Source organism: Perognathus longimembris, chromosome 4, assembly GCF_023159225.1.
Source record: "Perognathus longimembris pacificus isolate PPM17 chromosome 4, ASM2315922v1, whole genome shotgun sequence".
NCBI lineage: Eukaryota > Metazoa > Chordata > Mammalia > Rodentia > Heteromyidae > Perognathus > Perognathus longimembris.
This window is the reverse complement of record NC_063164.1, coordinates 53,371,222-53,386,170: the sequence shown is the minus strand read 5'-3', so window position 1 is coordinate 53,386,170 and position 14,949 is coordinate 53,371,222. Positions and strand designations below refer to the sequence as shown.

General features: G+C 39.2%; 1 protein-coding gene and 1 long non-coding RNA gene across 3 annotated transcripts; one reads left to right on the top strand and one right to left on the bottom strand.

The window, feature by feature from the left end:
* Positions 1–6: 6 nt before the first annotated feature.
* On the top strand, positions 7–14,592 carry Phospho2 (phosphatase, orphan 2). 2 transcript variants are annotated; one of them, XM_048345274.1, is made up of 4 exons: positions 7–267; positions 1,598–1,630; positions 5,473–5,658; positions 13,554–14,592. In XM_048345274.1, the coding sequence occupies exon 4, from the start codon at positions 13,580–13,582 to the stop codon at positions 14,303–14,305; it is 726 nt and encodes a 241-aa protein (XP_048201231.1). In that variant the 5' UTR covers positions 7–267; positions 1,598–1,630; positions 5,473–5,658; positions 13,554–13,579; the 3' UTR covers positions 14,306–14,592. The 2 variants fall into 2 exon arrangements, with proteins under 2 accessions (XP_048201231.1, XP_048201232.1); XM_048345275.1 differs by having other exon boundaries at positions 8–148.
* Positions 7,063–7,473, bottom strand: LOC125350580. The gene is made up of 2 exons (XR_007210771.1): positions 7,399–7,473; positions 7,063–7,171 (listed from the first exon to the last, which is right to left on the bottom strand). It is a non-coding gene; the product is annotated as an uncharacterized LOC125350580 (long non-coding RNA).
* Positions 14,593–14,949: the final 357 nt, after the last annotated feature.

Sequence of the window (14,949 nt, the reverse complement as noted above, 5' to 3'; positions counted from 1 at the left end):
GCAAGACTGCGCCTGCGCAGAACGTGGGCGCGGGGCGGGTGCTGCGGAGCGGCGTTGGCGGGCCGGCGTGGGAGCGAGGCTGGGGGGACCTAACCCGCCGAAGCCGCGCGGACATCGGAACGGCTAGGGGCGCTGACGCCAGGACCGGGTCAGTGAGGAGCTTTCGGCCGCATCCCAATCTGCTGCTCCCATTCCGGCCTGGGAGTCGCCTCCCGGGGGTCGAACCCCATGTAGGTCCCGACGCCCACCTTCCTGTGGACCCGGCAGGTGTGTGAGCAGGCGAGGCCGAGCCCCGGTGTGTGTGGACCACTGTTGCCCTCCCGGGCGAAAGGTTGGAGCCTTAACTGTAGAAAACTGAGGGCTAATTCAGTTTGGGGGCTTTATTTTCTATTTTATTTTTTTATTTTTGGCCAGTTCTGGGCCTTCAACTCAGGGCCTGAGCATTGTCCCTTCTTTTTGCTCAAGGCTAGCACTCTGCCACTTCTGGCCGTTTTCTGTATATATGGTGCTGGGGAATCGAACCCAGGGCCTCATGTATACGAGGCAAGCACTCTTGCCACTAGGCTATATTCCAAGCCCCACTAATTCAGTTTTAGATTTATTTTTTTGATAACTGAGGCATGGTCAGGATTAAAATGGGCCTGAAGGTTTTGGTTTTGTCGGTCCTGGGGCTTGAACTCGGGGCCTGGGCACTGCCCCTGAGCTTCTTTTGCTCAAGACTAGCACTCTACCACTTGAGCCACAGCGCCACTTCCAGCTTTTTCTGTATATGTGGTGCTGAAGAATTGAGCCCAGGGCTTCATGCATGCTAGGCAAGCACTCTACAACCAAGCCACATTCCTAGCCATTTTGTTTTAATAGCAATATTAAAACTTGAGTGTTGTCCTGAAAACATTCAAGTTAGGACTTTTATGATATTTTAAACTGCTTGATAGTGAGTTGAATGTGTTTGGGGTTCTGTCAGGTCCCTAATGACACAAATCTGTTAAATAGATATAGCACTTGATTTCAAAAGGCTTACGTATGTGTGGACTGGAACTTGAACTCAGGACCTGGTGTGTGTATTTGAGGGAGGGGGCTCCTAAGACTTGAACTGAAGACCTGGATGCAGTCCCTGAACATTTTTGCTCAAGGCAAGTACTCTACCATTTGAGCCACAACTCTACTGCCTTTTTGGTAGTTAGAACTCAGTCTCCTGAATATATGGTTTTAGGCATAAGCCACAGATCCAGATTTTTTTTTTTTTTTGCCAGTCCTGGGGCTTGAACTCAGGGCCAGTACACTGTCCCTGGCTTCTTTTTGCTCAAGGCTAGCTCAAGGAGCCAGAGCGCCACTCCTGACTTTTCTATATATGTGGTGCTGAGGAATCTAACCCATGGCTTCATGTATGCTAGGCAAGTACTCTACCACTAGGCCATATTCCTACCCCCCAAAGATCATTTTTAAACACATTATTGTACAGATGTCTTCATTATTAACTACTTGGTTCTGAGGGTACTATATTTAGTCGCCAAGTTGAAATCACTCAAAATGAAAGCAAGTAATAAGATTTTGAACAATGGAAGTTCTAACACATAGTTGTGCTATTTTTCTTTAGGTTTCTATCAGATGTTCCACTGTAACAATGCTGGTAAGTACAAAAATACCTATAGGCAAAAAATACCTATAGACAGAATTTTATGTATGTATAACATTGTTGGCTCATTGGAAGTAGCTTGAAACATGCCCAAGTACTGGGAGGAGTATAAGATTTGACTGTATTTGCAGGCTAACAACAATCTCATGGATTGCTAGGTCAGACATTATACCAGTGTCCAGAATACCAGCAATTTTGCCTCAGCTCCCCCAAGATGATGCAAATTAAGGCTTAAGTCATGTAGACATGGAGTGTATTGCATTACAGGACAGGGACCCTGAGCTGAGGAACCTGAATATTGTAATGGACAGCAAACAGCCTGTGGAGATTGTTCCTTATATTTGAATCAATAGTCCTGAGCTATGGGCAGTGAGTGCATTGCTTGTTATTGATGCATTGCTTCTAGAAGCCATAGAGAATAGTTCCTCTACATAAAACTTGCTATCAATAATTTGCCAACTTGATAGCGTCAGACATCATTTGACTTCAGATCCTGTAATCATAAAACATAGACATCTACAGACTAGTTGATCTAGAGTTTTTGTTCTTTGCCTACCAGTCCTACTTTTTGTTGTAAATTTAAAAGGTAGAACTTTCATCCAGATCTAGAACAATTTAAGTTATTTTATGGCTTTATTTTCCTTGTTTTACCAAAATCACCAGAAAAATTACAAACTGTAATTGAACCTGTTTTTAAGACCCTACCACTGCACATAAAAACATTCTATGTATGTAAGTGCTCATACTGAGCTTGAAATGTTCAAAAGTTAAGCTCTCACTTTTATTCTGAAGGTTGGTGCTCTACCACTGTAGCCATACCCACTTTATAATTTTTGCTGAGTGTCTTGGGCTCTTAACTGGTTAATTAGAAATCATATATGTGTGTGTGTGTGTGTGTGTATGCACAGTTATAGTGTAAATTCTTTGTTTGTTTGTTTTTTGCTAGTCGTGGGGCTTGGACTTAGGGCCTAAGCACTGTCCCTGGCTTCTTTTTGCTTAAGGCTAGCACTATACCTCTTGAGCCACAGTACCTCTTCTGGCCTTTTCTGTTTATGTGGTGCTAAGGAATTGAACCCAGGGCTTTGTGTATGATAGGCAGCACTCTACCACTAAGCCACATTCCCAGCCCTTTTGTTATGTCTTTGTTTCACCCAAACGGAATGTCTTAGCTTTTATTGGCTGAATAAATGTTCTCTCATGTATGCCCATGCTGAGACTTGAACTTGGGGCCTTATGTTCTCCTTCAGCTTTCTTTTTTGTGCCTGAGCTTTTACACTCAAGGCTAGCACTGCACCACTTTGAGTCACAGGCCCACTTCTGGTTTTCTGGTGATTGATTGCAGGTAAGAGTCTCAGGAACTTTACTGCCCAGACTGGCCTTTTAATGTGATCCTCCGATCTCAACCCCCTGAGTAGCTAGGATTACAAGTGTCAGCTGCTGGCTCCTGACTCCTTCAAGTTTCTTGCTTTGTTTTTTTGCTCTGAGCTGGCACAGTACCACTTGAGCCTCAACTGCTGTCTTGCATTTTGCTGATTAATTGGAGATGAAATCTCTCAAACTGGCTTCAAACTGTTATCCTCCTCCTCTTAGTCTTCTGAGTAACTAGGATTATAGTCATAGCATCCAGCTAAAGAGTTGGCTATTGCACACATACTTTATTTAATCAATCTCCAATGCTTGAATGTATTTTTTTTTTTTAGTTTTTATACTTGTGAGAAGCACATAGTCTGCTCTTACGTTATGGAAACATCTCAGACATACCAGATAGACATTGCTTATAGTTTGGGAGAGAACAGTTAATAGCTGTTTTTGTAATTTTGACAACAGGTTTCAAGATGGATTCACATTCCTTAATTTTTGGAGAATGTTATTTCAAGTATATTACTAAAATCTTTTATTTATTTATTTTTGTTTTGAGAGTTATTTTGTAGCTCAGATTAGCCTCAAAACAAGTCAGCCTCTTGCCTCAGCCTCCTGAGTGCTAGGATTATAGGCATACTCCACCACACTTTACTTGAATGTTTACTGACAGTATAATACAGTATTTCCCCATTAACAAGTTAAAAATAACAACATGAACTAAACATGAGACTACCCCATAATCCAGCAATACCACTCTTGGGCATCTGCCCAGAGCACTACAAGTCAGGATCTTTACTCACCCATTAGAAAATAGTTTGTCATTTGCAAGGAAATGGTTGGCCCTTGAATAAATAATGCTAAGTAAATTAAGGTTCAGAGAGACAGTGTGTTTTCTCATATGTGGAAGCTAGATTTAAAATACAAACACATTATATCCAGGGCTCTGTTCATAGACACACAAACTTATAAAGAGCAGTACACTTACGGGAGGAGTCCAAAGATGTAGCTCCTCTAAACAGCTAATGAACTGTTTATCAAAATGAATACCAGTAAATGGAAAGATGTTTTGAGGGGAGAGCAAAGGGGAGCACAAGAATAGAAGGTGGGTGAGTAAATACAGTCATTGTATTTAGTGGACATTATGGAAAAACTGAACTATGTAACTTGAGGGTAGGGGTTGAAGGGGGAAAATCAGAGAGAATGATAGAAGGGGTAACACTGATCAAGAAGCATTATACTCTTGACTTACGGAATTGTAACACCTTGTCCAACTACATAATTTAAAAAAAGAAAAAAAAAGTCAGCACCGGTTGCTCGTATCTGTAATCATAGCTGCTCAGGAGGCTGAGATCTGAGGATCGAAGTTTTTTGGTTTTTGCCAGTCCTGGGGTTTGACCTCAGGGTCTGGCACTGTCCCTGAGCTTCTTTTGCTCAGGGCCAGCACTCTACCACTTCTGGCTTTTTCTGTGTATGTGATATTGAGGAATCAAATCCAGGGCCTTGTGCATGCTTGGCAAGTATTCTACTACGAAGCCACATTCCCAGCCTAAGAATCACAGTTTGAAACCGGAAAAGTCCATGAGATGCTTATATAAATAAACTACTCAGAAGAAGCCAGATGTACGTTCAAATAAAACTATTGTCGACATACTGTCTATTGTAGACATTACATTTAAAGACCTAAGCGAATTTTCTTGGGCATAGGCCACGTGGCTACTGTATATGTTCTTGGTACATTGTGTATTGTATATATGTCTACCTGACCTAGGAAAGGGAAAGAAAAACACGGTGTAAGATAGCACAAGAAATGTACATACTGCCCTGCTATGTAACTGTACCCCTTTTGCACAACACCTTGTCAAAAAATTTTTGTTTAATAAATAAATAAATTTAAAAAAAAAAGAAGAAGCCAGAAGTAGCACTGTGGCTCAAATGGTAGAGTGCTAAACTTGAGCAAAAGAAGCTCAGGAACAATGCCAGGCCCCAGGACTAGCACAAAAGAAAAGAAAAATGTAATTATAGGAGCAACCTCAAAAAAAGCTTTGAACCTGGAAATCTCAATCAGCTTAACATTTATGTTTTTTTTTTTTTTTTTTTTTTTTTTTGGCCAGTCCTGGGCCTTGGACTCAGGGCCTGAACACTGTCCCTGGCTTCTTCCCGCTCAAGGCTAGCACTCCGCCACTTGAGCCACAGTGCCGCTTCTGGCCGTTTTCTGTATATGTGGTGCTGGGGAATCGAACCTAGGGCCTCGTGTATCCGAGGCAGACACTCTTGCCACTAGGCTATATCCCCAGCCCAGCTTAACATTTATGACTTTACCCACTGAATTAAAAGCTTAGTTTCATATAACATTCCTTGTTTTATATTTCAGGTTATTTGTATTATCATTTTGTTTCTCCCATTGTCAATAGATGCTTTTGATATAAGAAAAAAACCTACATAATTAAACTTCTAAATACTTTTATTAATTTTAGGAGTTAAGAAGTTTCCATTCCTTTGCTTCAAACCAGAAGATTTTATTCCCTGCATACAGAACTAGAGTGATGTTATTTAAAAACAACTGACAACTGGCTGATGTTTAAAACTGAAGATTGTCATGACTGTTTAACTTAAACTCTATGCTGAAACAAGATTGATTATATGGAAAGTAACTAATTTGGGTAAGTATTTTATTATTATTATTAAGTAGTTGTACCAAGGGTTACAATTCCACAAATCAAGTTATGAGTACACTGCTTTTTGATCAGGATCACACCTTTCTTTGTTCTTCCCATTTCCCCCCTTCCATCCCCACTCTAAAGTTTTGTTTTGTTTTTTTTAACATAATTGGGTAAGGCTTTTGTTTGTTTGTTTGTTTGTTTTAAATGGAAAAGATGCTGTGGATGGCGGTCTTATATGTTCATGTTTTTAGCACATCTCTGAGTTTTTCCTTAAGATACATTTCTAAAATTGCAATTTTTAGTTAAAGCAATGAACATTTTTTTCTGTGTACTTGAGTAGGTCCTGGGGCTTGAAGATGGGCCTTGAGCATTTTTCATTCAAGGCTAGAGCTTTTCCACTTGAGCTACAGCTGCACTTCTCTACTTCTGGCTTTTTTTTTTTTTTTTTGTAGTTAGATAAAGATGAGTCTCGCAGAATTTCCTGTCCCATCTGGCTTTGAACTTTGATGCTTAGATATCTGTCTCCTACAAAGAGGAGTAGTAGTTGCTGTTTTGGTGGTTGTGGGGCTTGAATTCGGGGCCTGGGTGCTGTCTTTAAGCTCTTTGTGCTTGAGACTAGTGCTCTGCCATTTGTACCACAGCGCCATTTCCACTTCTGGCTTTTTCTGTTTATGTCATACTGAGGAATCGAACCCTGGACTTCATGCCTGCTAGGCAAGTACTCTACCACTAAGCCACATTCCCAGCCCTCAGTAAGTATTTTTTTTTAATAATTTAGAAGCACTTTATTTATTTATTTATTTTTTGGCCAGTCCTGGGCCTTGGACTCATGGCCTGAGCACTGTCCCTGGCTTCCTTTTGCTCAAGGCTAGCACTCTGCCACTTGAGCCACAGCTCCACTTCTGGCCATTTTCTGTATATGTTTTCTGCTGGGGAATTGAACCCAGGGCCTCTTGTATACGAGGCAAGCTCTCTTGCCACTAGGCCATATCCCCAGCCCCTCAGTAAGTATTTTTAATAAGAGTATGGAATGAATGGTGAGCAAATACTAATAGGAAAAGTTATAAAATTAGTAAAGAGGCTAATGTCCAGAGGACGTTTACTAGAGTCTTGTCTCCAAATAACCCAGCAAAAAGTACAGCCAAGTAGCTCAATTAGAGCTCCAGCTGAGCAAGTAAAACAAGCAAACACAAGGCTTTGAGCCTTTGTGCTAAAGGCTAGCACTTTATCACTTGAATCAACAGCTTCACTTCTGGCTTTTTGGTGGTTAATTGGAAATAAGGATCTCACAGACTTTCCTGATCAGGCTGGCTTTGAACTACAATTCTCAGATCTCAGCTTCCTGAGTTGCTAGGATTTATGGGTGTGAGCCAACTGGCCCAGCCTCAAAAAACTTTTTAAAAGAAAATCTAAAATTAAAATGAAGGGAAACACAGAAGACCCATGATTCCAAGGAAACTGATGCTTAAGAAATACTGCAAATGTTTTGAATTCGTAGAGTTTAGTTCTGCTTCTTTTGTTGTTGTTTTTTTGGCTAGTCTTGGGGCTTGAACTCAGGGCCTGAGCACTGTCCCTGGCTTCTTTTTGCTCAAGGCTAGCACTCTCCACTTGAGCCACAGCGCCACTTCTGGCCATTTTCTATATATGTGGTGCTGAGGAATCGAACCCAGGGCTTCACATATACGAAGCAAGCATTCTTGCCACTAGGCCATATTACCAGCCTAGAGTTTAGTTCTGTACTGCTTGATTCTACTAGATATTCCGCCTTTCAACACACCTAAAATTTTTACCATCGATACTTACATTGAACACATTAGCTTTTACCTTGCTTTTTAGACACTGTTTTTGGGGGTGGAGGGGGCGGCTCAGGGGAAGATATATTTTCACAAAATTAAGGACAGGGTGGACTGGGAATAAAGTGCTTGCCTCGCATACATAAAGCCCTGGGTTCAATTCCTCAGCACCACATATATAGAAAAAGGCAGAAGTGGCACTGTGGCTCAAGTGGCAGAGTGCTAGCCTTGAGCAAAAAGACATGGACAGTGCTCAGGCCCTGCGTTCAAGCCCCAACACTGGCCAAAGAAAAAAAAGAAGGGCAGGGAAACATGACATGACAATAACATGGTAAGGACTGAGAGCTCCACTGTATCAACTGGGCTGCACCATATGTGTGTAAGAATTTAATTTTTTTGTTTTTGAAAAAAAAATTTCTTTGGTGCTGATACTGGGGCTGGAACTCAGGGCCTGGACACTGTCCCTGAGCTTTGTTTTGTTCAGGGCCAGCATTCCACTATTGAGCCACAGTTCTGTTTCTTGCTGTTTTGGTGGATAATTGGCTAGGCTGGCTTCAAAGTGCAATCCTCAGATCAGAGTATCTACGATTATTGACGTGAACCACCAGCCCCTGGCTGAAATTTCTTTTGATTTTTTTTAAGGAGATACTGTTTTTTGAACATGCTTGGTCAAAATGATGTGTAATAAAAATAAGATGGGCATAGTAATGTAGTCTTAAATCATTATGAAGGCTGTATTGTGCTGTTTTAAGATTAATAGCTCAAGAATTTTAGTAATTTGTGGCAAATTAAATCTATACTTCAGGCAGTTTTCAATCAACAATGAGTTACATTAGGAGAAAAAAGTAAACTTTATAATTGAAAAAATTGTAGTGTTGGAGGGTATCAAACTCAAATCCTCACATAATCCAGGCAAGCATTCTACTTCTGAGATACAACTGTAGATAAGGTTTAGAAAAAGAGTTTTCAATTATAAGTTAAAAATGCTCATAAAGCATGCAACTTAAAATGTGCCTGGCTATAGCACTAAAATGATCATCTGTTGTGCTTTACCACTGTTTACTACATTGTTTCCATAGTAAAGTGAAATTTGCACATTTATGTGGGAGCCAGTGAGAAATACCGTTATAGAAGTTTTTTGTTGTGGTTTTTTTTTGGCCAGTCCTAGGCTGTGAACTCAGGGCCTGAGCACTGTCCCTGGCTTCTTTTTTGCTCAAGGCTAGCACTCTACCATTTGAGCCACAGCGCCACTTCTGGCCGTTTTCTGTATATGTGGTGCTGAGGAATCGAACCCAGGGCCTCATGTATACGAGGCAAGCACTCTTGCCACTAGGCCATATTCCCAGCCCCCGTTATAGAAGTTTTTGCAACACAAGGATCCAAAATATTATATACCATCTAAACTCACACAACTAGAGATATCCCTCTAGGTTATTCTCAAGATAGTCTAAATTGAGGTACACAGAATACTTGTTACTATTTGTATCAAGGGCAATATTCTTTTTTATTTTTAATTTATTTGTTTATTAATTGAACACATTTTTTGACAAGGTGTTGTGCAAAAAGGGTACAGTTACATAGTAGGGCAGTGTGTACATTTCTTGTGATATCTTACGTCCTTTTTTTCTCTCTTCTCTAGGTCAGGTAGACATATATACAATATACAATGTATCAAGAACATATACAGTAGCCAGGTGGCCACGAAGGGCAATATTCTGAATTCACTACTACTTATCTTTAGTAATAAACTGGGAAATACATTTGGTTTAATGCCATGGTATTCTTTTCCTTCTAATCTCTTTTTTTTTTTTTTTTGCCAGTCCTGGGCCCTGAACTCAGGACCTGAGCACTGTCCCTGGCTTCTTTTTGCTCAAGGCTAGCACTCTGCCACTTGAGCCACAGTGCCACTTGAGCCACAGTGCCACTTCTGGCTTTTTCTATATATGTGGTGCTGGGGAATCGAACCCAGGGTTTCATGTATGCAAGGCACTCTTGCCACTAGGCCACATTCCCAGCCCCTTCTAATCTCTTTATCTTATTTTATTTTTAGAATTTCTGGCTATTTTCTTATAAAAGTATAAAGTGATCACAAATGTACTGTCATAGCTGTTATATATTTTATTTTGTTCTTAGGCGAGTACCAAGGCTTGAACCCAGAGCCTCACTGGCGCTGGCTTACTATTTAAGTAATGAGTAGTCTTTTAATGTCCTATTTCTTAGGCACTGGAATATTGTACTTAAAATTATGAATTGAAGCTGGGCATCAGTGGCTTAGGCCTGTAATCTTAGCTACTCAGGAGGTTGAGATCTAAGGATCTGATTCAAAGCCAGAAACAAACAACAACAACAAAAAACACACACACACAAAAGCATGAACTTTGGAATCAGCCTGCGTCCAAAATTTAAGCTTGAGCAACTTACCCACTTTAATTCTAACTCATACATTCTTAAGATGGGGATAATAATTATGTTTATTTAATAGTACACGAAAATTAAGCTTAGCTTAACCTAAGCTTTTAGTTTAGTGCCTGGCAAATAATGACCTCTCAAATATATTTGTTATTCTTTTTTTGTTCATGTCCTTCCCCTGTATTCTGTGTAATTGCTAAGGTTCTATATAATAATTTTCATCCATATCATCTCTTGTCCAGCCTGATTTTTCCTTTTCTCTTTATATTTACAGTTAATGACCTTTATTTTCTTCTAGTGAAAACAAAAACTTACTTGTTGCATCATTAGCAATGTGTATTCAGATGATTTGGTACCTCAAAGCTAAACTATCTAGAGATTAAACTACTAGAAAAAAACAAACATGAGAAGTCCTTAACAGAAGTTACCGGGTTCAGGGGCTGGAAATATGGCTGAGTGGTAAAGTGCTTGCCTTGTATACATGAAGCCCTGGGTTCAATTCCTCAGCACCACATATATAGAAAAAAGCCGGAAGTGGCACTGTGGCTCAAGAGGTAGAGTGCTAGCCTTGAGCAAAAAGAAGCCAGGGACAGTGCTCAGGCCCTAAGTCCACGCCCTAGGACTGGCAACAAAAACAAAACAAATAAACAAAAGTTACCAGGTTCAGACTATTTGGGGGAGGAGAGAGTTTAATATTGGTACTAGAGCTTGAATTTATATCCTTTATGGGCTTTCTTGCTCATGGCTGGCACTCTACAACTTCAGCCATGTCTCTAGTCCAGTAAAATCTTCACTTAGTTAATTAGTTGTGCTAGAGATTTGAACCTAGGGCCTCATACATATTCAGCAAGTGCTTTACTAATGAATTCCATCTTCAGCCAAATTATTACACTTTACAAGAACTGGATTGCCCCTAGTTCTTAAGTAGTTTTAGAATTTCAAGTACAACATTAATCAGTTATAAAATTGGCATTTAAACATTAATATCAGGCTAAATATATTTTAAGATACATTATACTATATATTATATATGATATATATCATATAATATATATTTATATAATATATCAATAAAATGTATAAGATTATATACAATATAACTTATAATAAATATAATATGGTATATTGTATGTAATTATATATTATAACAATACAAAATATATACACACACATATATACTTAAATTTTTTTTTTTTTTTTTACCAGTTCTGGGGCTTTAACTGTGCCTAGGCACTGTCCTGAGCTGCTTCTTTTTTTTTTTTTTTTTTTGCCAGTCCTGGGGCTTGGACTCAGGGCCTGAGCACTGCCCCTGGCTTCTTTTTGCTCAAGGATAACACTCTGCCACTTGAGCCACAGCGCCACTTCTGTCCGTTTTCTGTATATGTGGTGCTGAGGAATCAAACCCAGGGCTTCATGTATAGGAGGCAAGCACTCTTGCCACTAGGCCATATTCCCAGCTCCCTGAGCTTCTTTTGCTCAAGGCTACCACTCTACTACTTGAGCCACAGAGCTACTTCTGGATTTTTCTGTTTATGTGGTACTTAGGTTTATGTGGAATCCAGGGCTTTATGCCTGCTAGGCAAGCACTCTACCACTTAGCCACATTCCCAGTACCTTAGGTCATATTTTATAGCTGGGCATCAGTTGCTCACATCTATAATCGTAACAACTCGGGTGGCCAAGATTTTAAGATTAAGGTTCAATGCCAGCTCATGCAGGAAAGTCCCTGAGACTCTTAGCTCCAATTAACTACCAAAAGCCAGAAATGGATGTGTGGCTTAAATGGTAGAGCCTTGAGTGAAAAAGGGATAAGACACAGATCAGAGTTCAAGCTCCGTGTGTGTGTGATAAGTGCTAGTGTCTCATGCCTGGAATCCTAGCTATTCCGGAGGCTGAGATCTGGAGGATTACAGTTCAAAGCCATCCCAACTAAAAAGTTCATGAAAGCATCTCCAATTAGCCAGCTAAACCAAAACAGGGCTGGTAGTAGGTTTAGTGCTATGAGCAAGAAAGCCAAGCCAATTTAAGACCCTAAAACCAAGCTCCAATTCTTGCAAAAAAAAAAAAAAAGATTACATGTATCAAATCGGTTCAGAATTTTGGTTATTATACAGAGTATTATTACTATATATGACCTGTTACTTAATATTCATATATGGTAAAATTATATGGCTGTGCTATGATTGTCCTGTGTTTTTTCTGTCATGTAACACACCTGCAATACTGGCTACTCAAGAGGCTGTAATCTGAGGATCTCAGTTTAAAGCCAGCCCGCATAGGAAAGTCTGTGAGATTCAAAACCAGAAGTGGAGCTGTATCTCAAAGTGGTAGAGTGCTAGCCTTGAGCAAAAGAGCTCAGGGAGGGTTGGAAATGTGCCTTGGTGGCAGAGTGCTTGCCTAGCTAGCATGCATGGGGCCCTGGGTTCATTTCCTCAGTGCCACATTAAAAGAAGAAGAGTGGGACCTAGACAAGGGATGGAAAAACAGGTTGTAAGATATCACAAGAAATGTACACACTGCCCTACTATGTAACTGTACCCTCGTTGCACAACACCTTGTAAAAAATTTTTTTTTTGCTTAATCAATAATAAAAAAATTAAAAAAATAAAAAAATAAAAGAAGAAGAGTGGGAGGAAACCCAGGATAGCACCCAGGCTCTGAGTTCAAGCCCCATGATTTAAAAAAAAAAAAAAAAAGTCACAGACTTTCCTGCCCAAGCTGGCTTTGTACTGCAATCCTCAGATCTCAGCCTCCTAAGTAACTAGGATGCAGGGTGGACCACCAGTGCTTAGCTCACTTATAAATTTGACTGCAAGAGATTGTTTCATGGGGCTGGTAATATGGCCTAGTGTCAGGAGTGCTTGCCTGGTATATATGAAGCCCTAGGTTCGATTCCTCAGCACCACTTATATAGAAAAGGCCAGAAGTGGTGCTGTGCTCAAGTGGCAGAGTGCTAGCCTTGAGGAAAAAAAAAAAAAAAAGCCAGGGACAGTGCTCAGGCCCTGAGTTCAAGCCCCAGGAGTGGGGAAAAAAAAAAAAAAGAGAGAGATTGTTTGATTACTTTTCTTTCTGTCTAGGTCTATAGTTTCATTGTAAATACTCTTAAAGAATTATCCTTATAGCAACATAATGATACAATTTTTTTTGGATACTGTTCTTCAATTCACTTGAAATACTCAAATATAAACTTTGCTTCTTTAAACTAAGAGTTCATAATCTTAAACTACTTAGTGATTAGGTTATAGTTCTTTTAATAAGATAACTTTTACTTCTAGTTTTAGCTAAGTATAAACACCGACTGTTTAGGGAATAATATTCTTTTTGTCCAGGTAACCCAAAGCTATTTCTGTGACAATGAAAATGTTGTTGGTGTTTGACTTCAATAATAAAATCATAGATGACAATAGTGACAGTTGGATTTTACAGTGTCTTTTAATAAGTTAACATTTACTTCTAGATTTAGACAAGTATAAACACAGAATATTTAGGGAATAATATTTCCTTTCCAGGGTAACCCAAAGGTATTTTTAGAACAATGAAGATTTTGTTGGTGTTTGACTTCAATAATAAAATTATAGATGACAATATTGATACTTGGATTGTACAATGTCTTTTAATAAGTTAACCTTTACTTCTAGGTTTAGATAAATATAAACACAGAATGTTTAGGGAATAATACTTCTTTTTTTTCAGGGTAACCCAAAGCTATTTCTGGAACAATGAAAATTTTGTTGGTGTTTGACTTCGATAATACAATCATAGATGACAATAGTGACACGTGGATTGTACAGTGTGCTCCAGACCAAAAGCTTCCCATTGAACTACAAGATTCTTATCAAAACGGATTTTGGACAGAATTTATGGGCAGAGTCTTTAAGTATTTGGGAAATGAAGGCATAGGAGAAGATGAAATGAAAAGCACAATGATATCAATGCCTTTCACTCCAGGGGTGGTGGAACTTTTCAACTTCATAAGAGAGAATAAGAATACATTTGACTGCATCATTATTTCAGATTCAAATTCAGTCTTTATAGATTGGATTTTAGAAGCTGCTAATTTCCATGATGTGTTTGATAATGTGTTTACAAATCCAGCAGCTTTTGATAGCAATGGTCATCTCACTGTGGAAAATTATCATGCCCATTCTTGTGATAGGTGCCCAAAGAATCTTTGCAAAAATGTAGTTTTGGTAGAATTTGTAGATAAACAGTTAAAGCAAGGAGTTAATTATACACGAATTGTTTATGTAGGTGATGGTGGAAATGATCTCTGTCCAGTAACCTTTTTAAAGAAGAATGATGTTGCCATGCCACGGAAAGGATATACTTTACATAAAACTCTTTCCAAAATGACTCAAAATCTTCAGCCCATAGAATCTTCTGTTGTAGTTTGGTCTTCAGGTGTCGAAATAATTTCTCATTTACAGTCTCTAATAAAGGAGTAATGCCAGCAACTGAAATGTGTGTTAGTTAAGGTTAGATTCAGCAACAAAAACTCATTTGCTAGATGGTAGAGGCTTAAAAAGGTGGGGGGAGGGTTCCTCTCACTTCAAAAGAATTCCAGAAGTATCCCAACACTGCTAGGCACTTAGCTTCCAACTCATGAACTGAACTTCCTGTTAAAGCTTCAACCCTCACAGCAACATTCTGGCCATCATGGAAGGCAGTGAGTACCATTAGCTAAAATAGTTAATGCCCCATCTACTTCAAGGGAAGATGGAAAATAATAGCTTTCACCTTATGGAAGTTGGGAAAAGACAGAACTTGGGCAGGTACAACTGCTAGTCTATGCTAAAAGTAGTGATGAGTATATTTTAAATTTTATTCCCATAGAGGTCATGTTTACTCTCAGATATTTATTCCAGAAACATATAGTAGTTGCAGATCTTACAAATAAGCTTTCAAATGTATATAATGTTTTCCTAAGTCAGTATATTTTAAAGATAGGGATGTAGATTGGGAGGGTTTTTTTTATCAGTTTCACTATTTCATTTAAAAAATAGCAAATATTTAAGTTTATACCATAGTAGTGATAGCATATTGTTTTTGTTTTGAGATTGTCTCACTAGGTAGCTTAGGTGGGCCTCAA

Bases quoted from the DNA above. Each gene is read 5' to 3' on its own strand.
- Phospho2 (XM_048345274.1), top strand. From the start codon at position 13,580: ATGAAAATTTTGTTGGTGTTTGACTTCGATAATACAATCATAGATGAC.